The sequence below is a fragment of the Heterocephalus glaber genome, unplaced genomic scaffold (genome assembly GCF_053883595.1).
Source record: "Heterocephalus glaber isolate CG9 unplaced genomic scaffold, H.glaber_assembly_v1.0 deba00001465, whole genome shotgun sequence".
NCBI classification, from domain to species: Eukaryota; Metazoa; Chordata; class Mammalia; order Rodentia; family Bathyergidae; genus Heterocephalus; species Heterocephalus glaber.
The window spans coordinates 20,157,527-20,172,380 of record NW_028258312.1 but is presented as its reverse complement, the minus strand read 5'-3'; the positions used below and the strand labels follow the sequence as shown (position 1 = coordinate 20,172,380).

The 14,854-nt window shown below is 35.0% G+C and overlaps 1 protein-coding gene across 14 annotated transcripts in view; it reads right to left on the bottom strand.

Annotated features, from left to right (window-relative positions):
- Positions 1-14,854, bottom strand: part of Arb2a (ARB2 cotranscriptional regulator A) — a 437,422-nt gene that overhangs the window by 190,562 nt on the left and 232,006 nt on the right. For 13 of the 14 annotated variants that reach the window (XM_087180725.1, XM_013071100.3, XM_013071103.3 and 10 more), the window contains one exon: positions 13,567-13,686. In XM_087180725.1, the coding sequence (XP_087036851.1) occupies positions 13,567-13,686 (120 nt within the window). Of the gene's footprint in view, positions 1-7,781; positions 10,144-13,566; positions 13,687-14,854 lie in introns of those variants that run through there. The other variant, XM_013071107.3, reaches the window with a different exon arrangement.

Sequence of the window (14,854 nt, the reverse complement as noted above, 5' to 3'; positions counted from 1 at the left end):
ATGATCATATGGTTTTTGTCCTTGGTTCTATTGATATAGTGTATCACATTTATTGATTTGCATATGTTGAGGCATCCCTGCATCCCTAGGATGAATCCCACTTGGTCAGGGTGTATGATCATCTTGATTATCTTCTGTATTGTATTTCCCAGTATCTTATTAAGGATTTTTGCATCTTTGTTCATTAGTGAGATTGGCCTATAGTTCTCTTTTTTGGTTGGGTCTTTCTGTGCTTTGGGGATCAAGGTGATGCTTACTTCCAGGAATGAATTCAGGGGTATTGCTTCCCTTTCAATTTCATTAAAGAGTTTAAACAGCAGTGGCAGTAGTTCCTCTCTAAATGTCTTGTTGAATTCAGCAGTGAAGCCATCAAGACCCAGGCTTTTCCTAGTTGTTAAGTTTTTAACTACACTTTCAATTTCATTGGTTGATATTGGGTTGTTTAGAATTTTTAGGTCTTCTTTGTTCAACTTTGGTAATTCATATGTATCTAGGAATCTGTGCATTTCTTCTGTGTTTTCCATCTTATTGGTGTATAGGTTCTCGAAGCACGTATTGATGATCCTCTGGATTTCTGCTGGGTCCGCTGTAATTTCATCCTTTTCATTCCTAATTACATAGATTTGGCCTTTTCTTTCCTTTTTCTGATGAGGTTGACTAAGGGTTTGTCAATTTTGTTTATTCTTTTGAAGAACTAACTCTTGGTTTCATTGATTTTTTTCTATCATTCTCTTAGTCTCCTTTGCATTGATTTCTGTTCTGATCTTTATATTTTCCTCCCTTGTCTGAGCTTTGGGTTTGTCCTCCTCTTCTTTTTCTAGAAGCTTGAGGTTCAGTATCAGGTTGTTTAACTAGGCTTGCTCTGTTTTCCTAATATAAGTATTCACTGCTATGAATTTCCCTTGTAAGACTGCTTTCATTGTGTTCCAAAGATTCTGATATGTTGTATTCTCATTATCATTTAATTGTAGGAACTGTCTGATTTCTTCTTTAATTTCCTCTGTGACCCAGTGGTTATTCAGAAGTGTGTTGTTCAATTTCCATGTGTTTATGAAATTCTTGTGGTTTCTTTTGCTATTGATCTCCAATTTCATCGCACTATGGTCTGATAATATACAGGGGATAACTTCAGTTCCTTTGCACTTATGTAAACATGTTCTATGAGCGAGTATGTGGTCTATTTTGGAGAACGACCCGTGTGCAGCTGAAAAGAATGTGTATTCTGATTTTGTGGGGTGGTACACTCTGTAAACATCTGTTATGTTCATTTGATCAAGAGTTTGAGTTCTAGTATTTCATTCCTTCTTTGTCTAATTGATCTATCTATTTGTGACAGTGGGGTATTGAGGTCCCCCACTACAATTGTATTAGTGTTCATTTGATTTTTCATGTCTGTTAGTATTTGTTTTATATAGTTGGGTGCACTAGTGTTTGGTGCAAATATGTTTATGATTGTCATATCTTCCTGTTTTATTGTTCCCTTTACTAGGATGTAGTGTCCTACTTTACTTCTCTTAATCAGTGTTGGTTTGAAATCCACTTGATCTGCAGAGAGGATAGCTACTCATGCTTTTTTTCAGGTTCCTGTCACATGGAGTATTGTTTTCCACCCTTTAACTTTCAGTCTATGAGTTTCTTATTTTATGCAACGTATTTTTGGATATTGCTTCTGGACCCATTCTTCTAGTCTATTTCTTTTGATTGGTGAATTGAGACCATTAACATTGATGGTTATAACTGATACATATTGACTTATCATTGTCATGACTTTTTCTTTTTGTTGGATTCTCCCCCTTTACATTCAATTTCTTGTTGTATCCAATGGATTTATTCTGCTGGGCTTCCAAAGGATTGTGATCCTTGTTGTCTTTTCCTAGGATATTGCCTAAAATTTTTTGGAGTGCTGGTTTGGTATTCATGAAGTTCCTAAGGTGCTCTTTGTCATGAAAGTATCTTATTTCTCCATCAATTTTGAAAAATAGTTTTGCAGGGTACATCAATCTGGGTTGGAGGCTGTTTTCCTTTAGGGCTTGAAATACATCACTCCAAGTTCTTCTTGCTTTGAGGGTTTGCATTGAGCAGTCTGCTGTGATTCTGATGGGCTTTCCTTTATACGTGATGTTTCTTTTTTCTCACTGCTTGTAGAATTTTGTTCTTCTCTTGGGTTTCTGGAATCTTAATTATATGCCTATGTGTAGATTTTTTTTGATCAAGGCTAGTTGGAATCCTATATACCTCACTTATCTCTATGTCAAGTTCTTTCCCCCTGCTTGGGAAGTTTTCTGCCATTACTTCTGTGAACAGTTTTTTTTATGTTGTCTGCACTCTCTCCTGTTTCTTCATTGACTCTGATCAGTCTTATGTTATTCTTCTTTGCATTGTCTAGCAGCTGCTGGATTGATTTCTCATGGTCCCTTACTATTTTAAAGAAATTTTCCTTTTCCTGGTCACTAATTGCAATCTTATCTTCTACATGTGAAATTCTGTCCTCACATTGGCTCCTTCTGCTATGTAGACTTTCAATGGAGTTTTTAATTGCCTGGAAATGTTTTTCCATCTGTTTTATGGATTTCATTTGTTTCTTATGTTGGGATTCCCTCATGTTCCTCAGCTCCTGTATTTTTTCATCTGTGTCCTCTCTAAATTTATTAATCATGTCTTGCACTATGGGCACAATCTCTGCTGATATCTGTGAAATTATTTCTGATTTCATTTTTTCCAGATCCTCTTTTATTGCCAGTTCAGGGAGTCCAGGTGGTTGAGTATCAGATTGTTCCATCTGGTTTCCCTTTGAGGTTGCTTTAGGTGATCTGGAAGTCTGGTTTTGAAACTTGTTTACTTGTCTTCTCATTTCAATGGGGGAGGGTGATGTGTGTTGCTGGTGCCTACGCGGCTCACCTTTTCAGCACTGGGGGCGGTAGCATGGTGCACCGGAAGGTTCACCTCTGAGCAGGGGACAGTTCTGCACCTCTCAGTAAAGATTTTGTATGGGAAGTACAATCAATGAACACAAATCATTGTGTGGCTTCTGGGTGTCCCAGGGTCACTCCTATGCTGGCCGCAGCCAGTAGAAGTCACAGAAGGCCGAGAAGACCTGGTCTTAAGAGAGCACTAAAGGTATGGCCAACATAACTTTGCAGAAGAACAGTATGAGTGTGAATGTAGTCAGCTGACCCAGAAAGAAAACTCACCTTTGGACTGGAGGAAAAGATGGGATTGAAAAATGACTGTCACAGATTTCTCAGATTCTGCTAAAACAAGACTGCTAAAAGTTTTCAGCTGAAACAGTACACTATTTTTCAGAAAAAGGGAAGAATGGCTTTGAAGGCAATTCAGAGCTATTACCAGGTCACCACCTAAGTTTTACCTTGCCTGATGGCCTCCAATAGAAACCTAGGGGGCAGGAATCCTGCTTGGCAGAGTGCTGGAGGCAGATCTCCAGGCCAGCATGAAAACAGGGTGGGCAGGCTGCCAGCCAAGAGCTGAGACATAAGCATTCCCCAAAAGACCTGACAGGTGACACTACTAGTGGGTCTGCAGATCAAAGTATCAGCCATAAAAGATTATGTGTGAGCCTTAAGATTTCATGGGATATGCCGTGTTAAGTTTTGGACTTCCATAGGGCCCCATATGCCTCCCTTCTCTCCTATTTCTCTCTTTTGGAACCAGAATATCTATCCTATGTTTACCTATCACTGTATTTTGGAAGCACATAAACTGTTTGATTTCACAGATGCACAGCTGGAAGAGAATTTTTTCCAGGATTAATTGTAGCTTGAATCTCACTCATATCTGATTTGGGTGATATGTAGATGAGACTTTGAACTTTACACTTAGAGGTAAGGCTGGGTTTTATTAATCATTGTTTCATTTTTAGGGCAAAATACTCAACACCCACAACACAATGGAGGTGAGGTTTGTTTTGGGGTTCAGGTTTTTAGAGGATTCAGTCCATGGTTGGTTGGCTGCAAGGCAGAAATGCAGAAACAACATCACACAGGGGCTTGGTGGAGGAAAGGCACTCAACCCATAGCAGCCAGGAAGCAGAGGGACAAGGGAGGAAGGGAGGACAAAAATGCATACTTCCAGGTAATGTCCTCGGGGATCTACCTCCAACCAGGCTCCACCTCCTAATAGTACATTCAGGTACTGAAATAAAAACTGGATGAATTCACTGATGAATATAGTGCCCCATGATCCAATCACTTCCCAAACACTTGAGAATTCTGGGTAGCATTTTAGATTTAAGTCATAATATGGGACAAGTCGAGCCTTTTGGGGCTGATGGGATGGAATGAATGTATTTTGCACATGGAATCATATCCTATGGAATATATAACTGTGTCTCTAAAATTTATATTAGATACTCTACCCTCAAAGTGATGTGATTGAGACGTGGGGCCACAATGGGGTCATAAGATTAAAGCCCTCACGATTGGATTAGTATTCTTAAATAAGAGGACGAGAATAGATGTATCCCACCCCTGGCTGTCTACATCACAGAATGTGGGCTCTCCGCAGTAGTCATCATCTGCTAGCCTTTATCTCAGACTTCCTAGTCTCTCCGAATAATAAAAAAAAAGTTTCTTGTTTAAACCACACAGTGTAAGGTATTTTTATCATAGTTGCCCAAACCAAGGCAGCTAATAAATATTTAAAGAGACAAACTAATTTATAGAGGACCTGAGACTTTAACTTTTTTTTGGTACTGGGAATTGAACTCCAGACCTCACGCTTGCCAAGCAGGCACTGGCCACTGAGCTACATCCCTGGCAACTTAATTTGATTTAATCACATACAACATAACCAAAGTACAATGGGGCTAAAGTCAAGTTCAGCTACTTCCTTTGGTAATAGATTTCAGTATCTCCTTCATTGAATTCTGCATTTATTAAGCAATTTCCATAAATGGTTTTCCTAAGTGTTCATAATATCAAGGCCATAGACTGTACCTCCTACACACTCAAGGATGCTGACTCTAAATGACCATTATTTTTTAAAAATCTTAAACAATCAACTGTGTTCTCTTATTCACCTTCTTTGTCCACATGAATACTGAAGCCCTACTTTCTTAATTCTAATCCACCATGGCCTTATTTGAAAGCCGTTCCTGAACAACTTATTTCTACACAAATCTAGGATCAACAACTATTTTTTTTATACAACTATTTGTTACTACTCATCATGTCTCTAGTGAGGATAGGCAGCATGATAGAAACAGGAATGGATCTGTTATTTATTCTCTACCAATTAACAAAAGAATTCTGAGGTAATTTCAAGTAAAAGATACCTGAGGAAGAGACAGGCTGAGAATAATTACCGAGACAGAAAACCAACCACAGACCTGGTTTTCTACAATACAAAAGCAAAAGTAAACTATATTTTTCTGACATAAAGAGCACATTGGTTCATTAACAGAAACAATTTGCCCTGGTACTGAGCTTTAGATGGATTCACTATATGGAGCTTTATACAGGAAGTCAGCATCAGGCCTCCTGGCTGCGACCCCACTTCACACTGCCTACTCTGTTTCTTCCCCTGCTTGAATGTGTTTCTGTTAGTCTATCACCTTCTCAAGGCCAGGGATTATCTATTTTAATATTTTCATAGTGTGGGCATATTTAATTCAATAAATAAATAGCTATTTTAATTTTTTACTTTAATGTAATACAAGTATACATTAATAAAGAAAATAAAACAGCCATTCTATGAAAACATAATTTTATAACCAAAATAATTAAGAGAATAACAATGGTAAATACACTGTGCATCATAATTTTAAAAGAATTTATTTTCATTTGCCAATCCATCTCTCAAGTCATTTCCTAATAAGAGTATATCTTTTTGTATAAAAGTGGCTATTTTTTTTTTTGGTAACAGGGATCAAACTCGGGACCTTGTGCCTATGAGGCAGGCGGCGGAACCACTGAGCTAAATCCCCGGCCCCTAAAAGTGGCTATTTTTAATAGCCCTTTTCTAAACCATATTTTGTCTTGAGGGCATAATATTCAATTCTAGCTCCAAAAAGCAATTTCTATAAAGTCAAATTTATGTGGTTCAGTTGGTTTTATTGTGATTCAAATTCATTCAATAAAAAAACTTGAGGGGTTAGGGCACAGATCAGTGATAGCTGAGCATAGCTGAGGCCTGGAGTTCAACCACCAGAACAACAACAAGTATTGAAACTTGTATCAAAAAATACAAGGTGAGAGAGAACTTGCATGTACTTAGGGTTAAAAAATTTCAACAACGACAATTAAGCTTACACAGCTCTAGAGGCCCCTAACTTTGTTACTCAGAGCCCCCACTCCCAAGTTTAGACATATAATGTGACCATCTCGGCTACAACAGAAGGAACTGCCCCGCCCTCTTCCTGGCCACGCAGACCTGGTAAGGAGTACAACAAGGGTATGCCCTGGGTCTGAAAATGACCTGTAAATGCAGAATCCTATTCATTCCATTCTGATCTATGCTACATAATTAGGGTTACCCACAGCGCTCCTGATTTATGGCTACTTCCCTTGTAGTCTCTTCTTTTTAGGAAAGGATTCCATTTCTGAACTCCTGGGCAATGGATAAAGCCATAAACCTTCCTTTGCTAATCCTTACCCCTGGTGCTGAATTCCGTTATTTTTCCTATATTTTTCCTGTTATTTTCCACTCCCTTTCCTATAAGGGAGTGTGGGGGGAGGTATGATAGGGAAGAAGAGGTACTGTGAGGACCCAATTACTACACTCTGTTTGCTCAGTTATAACCAATTGCCTTGAATTTGTTTCCTGTAAGTGGATTATATTTCCTCATTCAAACCTGAGCTTACCAAAAGTGATTACCATAAGACCATAAAAGCAGTAAAAACAGCCCCTTTATGAATTAAAACGTTTTTTCTACAATCATTATAAAAGGCTTTCAATCCTCAATAATACTCTCATGTCTATACTAAAGTCCAAAATCCTTGAAATCTTTCATAAAATCAATGGAAAAATATTTGAACGACTTATATTTTAAAAAGTAATATGTAAATCTGAGTTCTCCTTAACTTAACACATGTTATGCTAACTTTGCCAAGCTCCTTGGTTTCCTGATAGTTTCTATCTAGCAAAGACATGGGGTGGCCAATCTCTCAGCTGTACAAATAAATGCAGGGAGGGCATAAAGGATGGAAGTAGGCTTCCTAAGTGGACACTGAAAAAGCCTCTTCCAAAGGTAATTCCAATGCCATAGCATGAATCATTTAGTCCATAAAAAGATCATTATTAAAGATTATTGAATTTTTTCTCCATTTCAGGAGGCTTCTAAATAATTTGATCTTGGTGTGACTGAAAGATGTAAGCACTAAAAGCACACGAGGTTCTCAGTAGAACTAATATATCAAATATGGAAAAAATAACTATACTTATTGGTGAAACACTTCATGCCTTTCCCTTAAAATCAGAAAGAAGATAAGGATGTCTACTCTAGCCCCTTCTATTCAACCTTTACTGGAGGTTTTAGTAGTTAAGGCAATTATGCTAAAAAATAAAAATTATGAAATAAGTAAAATGCATCCAAATTGCAAAGGAAGAAATAAAACTACCTGTATTCACAAATAATACAGTCTTATACATAGGAAATCCTAAAGAATCCACAAATAACACTATTTGAACTAATAAATGAGTTCAGGTCACAGGATACAAGATGAATATTAAAGATCAAACATTTTTCTCTATACCATTAATGAATAATATTAAAGTTAAGGAAACAATTTCACTTAAAATAGCAACAAAAAGAGAATAATTTAGGAGTGAACTTGACAAGAGAAATGTAAAACTTGTACACTGAAAACATAACATTCAGAAAGGAACTAAATAAACAGAAAGATAATCCATGTTCCTGGATTGTATAACTCAGTATTATCAAGATAGCAACTGTTCTATAGGTTGAATCACTCTCAATCAAAATCACTGCTCCTTCCTCTTTTTACAAAAATTAATAAATTGTTTCTAAAGTTCATTTGGAAATGCAGAGGACCCTGAATAGCTAAAGCAAATTTGAATAAGAACGTAGTTGGAGAACCCACTATCTCAAAATTCACTACAAAGCTACAGTAAGCAAGTTAATATGATACTTATTTGAGAGTAAGTATATGTATCAATGGTATAGAATTTAGAGTTTAGAAGCAAATACTTACATTTATGTTCAATTGACTTTGACACAGATGCTAAGGCAAATCACAAGGAAAAGAACAATCCTTTTTTTTGGTACCAGGGATCGAACTTAGGACCTTACACTTGCAAGGCAGGCAGCAGCACCACTGAGCTAAATCCCCAGCCCCAAGAATAATCCTTTTAATAAATGGTTCTAGGACAATTGAATATACATAACTGGACCCATACCTCACACAATCCACAAAAATTAACTCAAGTAACAAAACCAAACACTAGAGGCAGACTTTTAAGATGACTCATGTTTTAAAATCTAGCGTACTCAAACTTAGTGGCCCCATCCAAAATTAAATGGTGATGATTGTATAACTCTATGAATATCCTAAAACCATTGACTTGTACATGTTAGTAGATGGATATGGTATGTGAATATGGTATGTAAATTATATCCCAGTAAAGCTCAATAGATTTCAATTGTATATCAATAAGTATATAAACTCTATCTCAAATACTGAAAGGTTGAAAACATGGCAACAGTTAAAAGTAAGCAAATTATTAAGGCAAAGGTGATGTAAACTCATGGGTGGGATGAAATGGGAAGTGTTCTGGATTTATTCCATAGACCACCAGATAACACTGTGAAGACATAAGATGGTTTAAAAATTTCTTCGTTTATTAAAAAATCATAGAAGAATGAATTATAGAGAATCAATCCTTTCAGTCAAAGGGAAAGCTGGGAGAGAAGAGTTGACTAACATCAAGACAAAAAGATAACATTCTCTAATGTGAAAGAATTGATCAGGCAGAAGGCTCAAACCAGTCAATATTTAAATGAAGAGTAGAGACAAAAATTTTATTAATTAAAGAGACATTGTTAAGGGTTAAACTCTCTACATCAGTAAACAAGACATTTAAGACTGCTCATTTAAGACATTTAAGACAATATTAAACTATGTTCAAGTTGTAGATCATCTGGGCAAGTCAAGACAGAGATAAAAGACAACATTGAAACAAGATGAGTTACACTGTATCTTGTAGCTTTATTACAAATGACAACTTAGTTTTACTGAGTTACTTTGATTTGAAGAGTTTTTCTAAGAGTGTTTTCAACCTGCATCATTTTGATACTAATTAAGACTAAGTTTTTCTCTGGTTTATCCTTCCTCACTTAACGTTCCTTCAGTTCTTGATTGCCAGCAGCCCAACTTTTACTCTACCTAATTGATCACACTTAGCAGATATTCTATGATAATCAATTTACTTTGTTCTTTGTGAGCAAAATGCACTGATGCTTCTTTAAGGTCATAGTTAGGTGATGTCTCCAGATATAAAAACTAAAGATTTCAGCTCCGTTCCACTTTTTCTTCAGTGCAAATCTAAAGCATGCTCTGGGCAATTTAAAAAGACCTACTGAGAGTAGACTGAGGTCGAGTGTCCTCACACAGCTACCTTCAAAACCAGTCCTCTATCAGCTGCTCAAGGGCAGCTTAGACTGCTTGGAGGCCAGGGAGCCCAGCACGGAACAATGGCAGGAAAATAGAGTTCCCTTCATTCCTTAATTCACATGCAAGTGAGGTGCCAATCAAGTGCTGACAAGCATGGAGAAACCAAAATCAAAAGTGGGTAGAGACATGCTTTCAAAAGGAGCTGTTTTCACACATTTCTAAGTGATGTTTTTAATGGTGGATGGGAATATACCACTAATAACATGGAACAGGAAATAAAAGTAATAAGAAAGACACTAATTTTATATCAGCCGAGAGGAGTCAATAAACTCATGGAATATTATTTACTAAAATATGTAACATTTCATGAAAAATACGAACAGTCTTGTTCTGGCTACGGAGTGGAATCGGAATGTAGACTGATTTATTGAGCACTGCAAACAGGGAGGGTAAAGTGAGCTGAAATTGGTAACTGGGCACTGACAAGCACTGGCAGCTCATTTCCAAGTAAAAGAAATATTTTAAGGGTTCTTGATTTTTCCAAACCGATCATCACCTGGAAAGACAAGAATAAAGTGCTCCAAAATGGCGAACAACAAAGCAATGACATCACTTCATCAAAGTGGATGGAGACAAGACGATGACTAAGGTCAAAAACTGCACTGTTTTATAATGATAATTAATTTAAAAAAAGAAAAAGATCCTGAGTTTTTAACAACTAATGTAAAGTAAAAGTGAGCTACGTTATTTGTAGATGCCTTTCCAAATGTACTTGATAAATACATTCAAATTATGATGTCTAAATCTATCAGGTAGAAAATAAAATTTCTAAGAGAGAAATGTTAGGCCTTAATAATTAACTTTACAGATGGGTGATATTTTAAATGTATAGAAAAGATAACAGAGTAAAATATATCACTTTCAAAAATGCATTAAAAATTCATAACATAAATAGTTTTTTCCTTTTGTCTTTCATGACTGCTAGAAAAGATAAGAACTATTTTATCAATGTCTTTTTTTACTAGGATCACGAAAAGGTTAAAGAATTGAAAATCTGAATTGTTAATGTACAGTGACAGCAAAAGCAGAGAAAAACTATATTGTTAATACCATTTTTCCCTTTACGATGGTATAATGTCCACTACTTTTATGAGGTTAAACTTGGTCAGGTTCTAAGGTTTACTATCATAAAATGAACATTGCTTTTGAAAATAAATGTGATAGTAATATATTCTTGGAGAAAAATTCGACACTGTAAGATAGGATATAATCACAAATGTTGCTCTCAGTTTTCAAATACAACAATTAGCAAACTATGAAAGTTCTACAAAATTTTTATGCTCTAAATTTCAGTGTAATTTATCTTCATATATCTATTAGCACACACTGAGTTTTAAACCAAATTTATACACAGTTTTAAATCAGTGATTGGCAAGATACATTTAATCTTAGGTCCTGACTGGTACCCTGATGTAAACAGTAGGTAGTGTAAGTAATTGCATTTATTGGTGAAATTGTCCTTGCCACACAATTTACATGAAAATAAATTTTCTTGACATTCATGACCTGCAGAAGAACGTGAACTTGTATGATGATGGCCGAAGAACAATTTCCATGCATTTAAACACGATGCTACAAACTAATACCCTTCTGCATATGTGTGTGTGTGTGTGTGTGTGTGTGTGTGCGGTACAGTTACTTAAACAAAGTAGGACAATTTGAAAAAGTTTGGAATTCATGTAAACAACTTCATATATTACACCATGTTTTAAAATCCTGAGAATATTTGTCAACATTTTAAACACCATGATCTTCTCCTGAAGAATATCGGTGAGAATATGAAAGAATATTACTTAGTTTAAGGCAAAAGCAAAAAGTTTGAGAATATTTATTCGTATTTTCTTTAACAACATTATCTTTTTAAAAGCCCCATGAAACTGAAATATAATGAATTTAAATATAATAACAGTTGTCAAAAATTGATGTAAAACTCATCAGTGCACAATGTTATTTGCTTAGAGGAATCTAATTTTGTAGGTTAAGAATCACTCTTCCTTCATTTGTCACCATCTGTATGCCCCCATTACATACCCTAATCAGTTATTTCACAAAAAGTAGCAAATATATGAAACTGGGATAATCACCATTAATGTTTTCAAACCTAAACAAGGTATATGACATTAAATAGACTTCTCAGGCCTGGTGTTGCCTGACAGATATGTGATGTGCCAGTGGTTATATTATATTCCTCCTCCCATGCATGTGCCTCCTGCAGAGATAGCAGACTACAGAAGCTGACCCTTACTGAGACCATCTTGTCTCTCTGACAAAGCTCCTTTTTAACTTCTTACTTACTGGTTACTTCCTGTGATGGAGAAAAACTTTAGCTCAGCTTGTGATAATTTCACAGGCCCCGAGGACCCTGACCCTAATAGCCTCAAGGTCAGAAGTCAAGTCTTGTTCTGAAACATCTGTGTGCTTTATATTAAAGTGGAACAAAAGTGGAGAAATATCCACCAGTGTGTGACAAGAAGGACGGGCAAAGCAGGACTGACACCCTGGTCATCTGTCAACCCTGGCATCTTAAGTTCATCTTAAAAACCGTTGGAAATCTACTTAAATCGCAAAATTTGTACACAAGGGTTTTTGTGAATTGTCTTAAAGGAAAAAAAAATAAAAAGAAAAAAGTATTCATGTTTTACAGAAATCTGAAATTTGGTTAGTATTTCAGGCCTTCAAACATATTTTAAGTCACTGTACAATTTAAGAAAGCTCATGCTTTAAGTAATTTAGTGCCTTACAAGGAAAACATATGGTATCTAATCTGTATTTGCATAGTTTTAAATCTGTAGGGTTGAAAGGAATTATTTGAAAGGCAACATTTATATTTTTAAAAGTATATCATATCAATGTGTTAAAGAGCTAGCTTCAGATATCTGTTATATATATAAAATAAATAAATTTAGTAAACTTTAAAGTGCTTAAAAGAATCCTCCTGAACTGAAATCACTATAAGAAATAAAAGATTTAACTTCCTTATTGATCTTAAAATAGCATAAGCATTTTTAGATTTTGGTCACCTAAAGTATTTTCAGGTATCAGGTGTCAACATCAGCTTTATGTCTAAATCATGTGATAAGCAATAAGGTATAGGGCAGCTGAAAAGGCTCTGGAAATATAATTAATTTCCATGACATACCAAAAGTATCCAAGTCTAGAAACATAAAAATTAGTCAATGTTGTGCTTGCTATTAATGTCCACTGTAACAGCTGGATTTAAAATTATCAAATGAATCATTTTATTATAGCAATAATACCTCTTCGTGACATAAGAGGTTATGGACATAGAGGCACAAGTATTTCATTAGTACATTTTCAGAGTAGTTTATATCACATTTACCACACTGGCACAAGGTTGTGCTACTTGTTAATACTGTATATAATACAGACAATATTGTAATTTTTCTTTCATGTGCATATAATCTTAAATTTAAGAGTTGGGTTATTTTAAAATGCAAATTGTTATGGCCAATAAATGCATTCTAGTTGGAAGCAGATTAATGGAACCTTTCTTATAGTTGTAATACTAATTTTATCAATTCTGATCAAGTACCAAGTAGTGAATAGTTGGCAAATAGTCAAAGGGTTTCTTGAAATTTTACAGGTAACATAAGCTTCAGTTGCATATACACAAAATAGGAAAAATAAATCTGATATGTACAGAAATTGGGACTAAAATATAGAAAATTTGAAAATATAAATATGAAAAAGGCAAAAAAGATTTCTGGTTATCACTGAAAAGTTCTGTCATGCTAAAATAAATTAGCTTATTCTGTTCAAATATCACAAATCATTCATTCAAATTTATTTTATTTCTATTCTTTACAAAACAAAGTAACAGGTATCAAGACAAAGGAAACAGAGAAGATATATCTGTTAAGAGACTGGTAATTAAAAAAGGGATTAAATTTACACTTACCAGTTCAACAAAAGCAAGCCCTCCATAGCTGTGAGCAACAAAAAATACATTCTCGGCCGCAGACTGGGCTATGAAATGGTCCCAAACATAGACTGCATGCTCTTCAGGAGACCCGTTTTCCTATAAAGAAAATAAATGTCATATATTATACAGTTGTCTAATTGTTATCACAGTGATCAAGAATTAAATTATATGTTTGTGTATATAGTATAAGAAATAAGATGGTAATAGCTCATTCAAAATCGTAACAATACAAAAGAACTGCACTGAAAATTTAAATTAGAGAATAAATTAGTATTAAAAGTATTAGTAAATTACTTCTAAGCTTAATTACTACTATAATCTTCTGAAACAAATTATTTAAAATAAAAACTTCTGCAAGGGTAAGAATGTAGGTATTAAAATATATAGAATTGTATCTTGTGATAAAATAATGTAACAAAAGTTAATTACATGCTTATATTTATATCTGAAGATATTTACATTATACACACATGTAAGTGATTTGATATATAAGATTTTAAGTGTCACTGTAAGCTGGAAGTAAGGACAAAATGAATAATGGATATTTTCTATTGAATTTATTAAAAATACATACACTTTTTTTCTAAAAGCATGTCCCATACACATTTCACTTATAGAACTGGGAGAAACCTAAATGTATAAACCTAGGGGCTTTTACATTTCTCCTACCTTGCTAACTCCTAATAAACCTGCATGTGTGTGTGTTTGTGTGAATGTGTGTGCGAATGTGTACTGTATGTGTGTGTATAACATAAACTCTCAAAAGTTCTATCACAACTTTATTTTGCTGTATATCTACCCATGATACATGTAGTTAAAAATCAAGATAATGTGAAAACCAAAACCAAAACCAATGAAATAAAAAGCTAAATAATCTAACAAAAATAAACTGCTTAGAACTCAACAGATCATGAAACTATTTGTGTAATTATTTCTTAGAAGCTTTAACACTCTAAAAGACTAATTTCCTAAAACTGTCATGGATATTAGACAACCAACACAACTGATTCCCATTTCTGTCCTAGAAACTTTACCAGAACCTATTCATCTATTGCTTCTGAATGTCTATCTTGCCCAAGATTTTCTCCACAGCCACAAAGGGAACTGTTTACTGGTCATTTCTTTCTGGATAGACTCTTCAAACTCAACCAATTCGACACTGTACTCAAATTTCCTCTCTAACCTGAATTGAAGTCTATGGTCCTCATGTCCAACTGTAATCAGAATGTTTTTTCACTTCTGTCTTCCTCAAATTCCTTATATA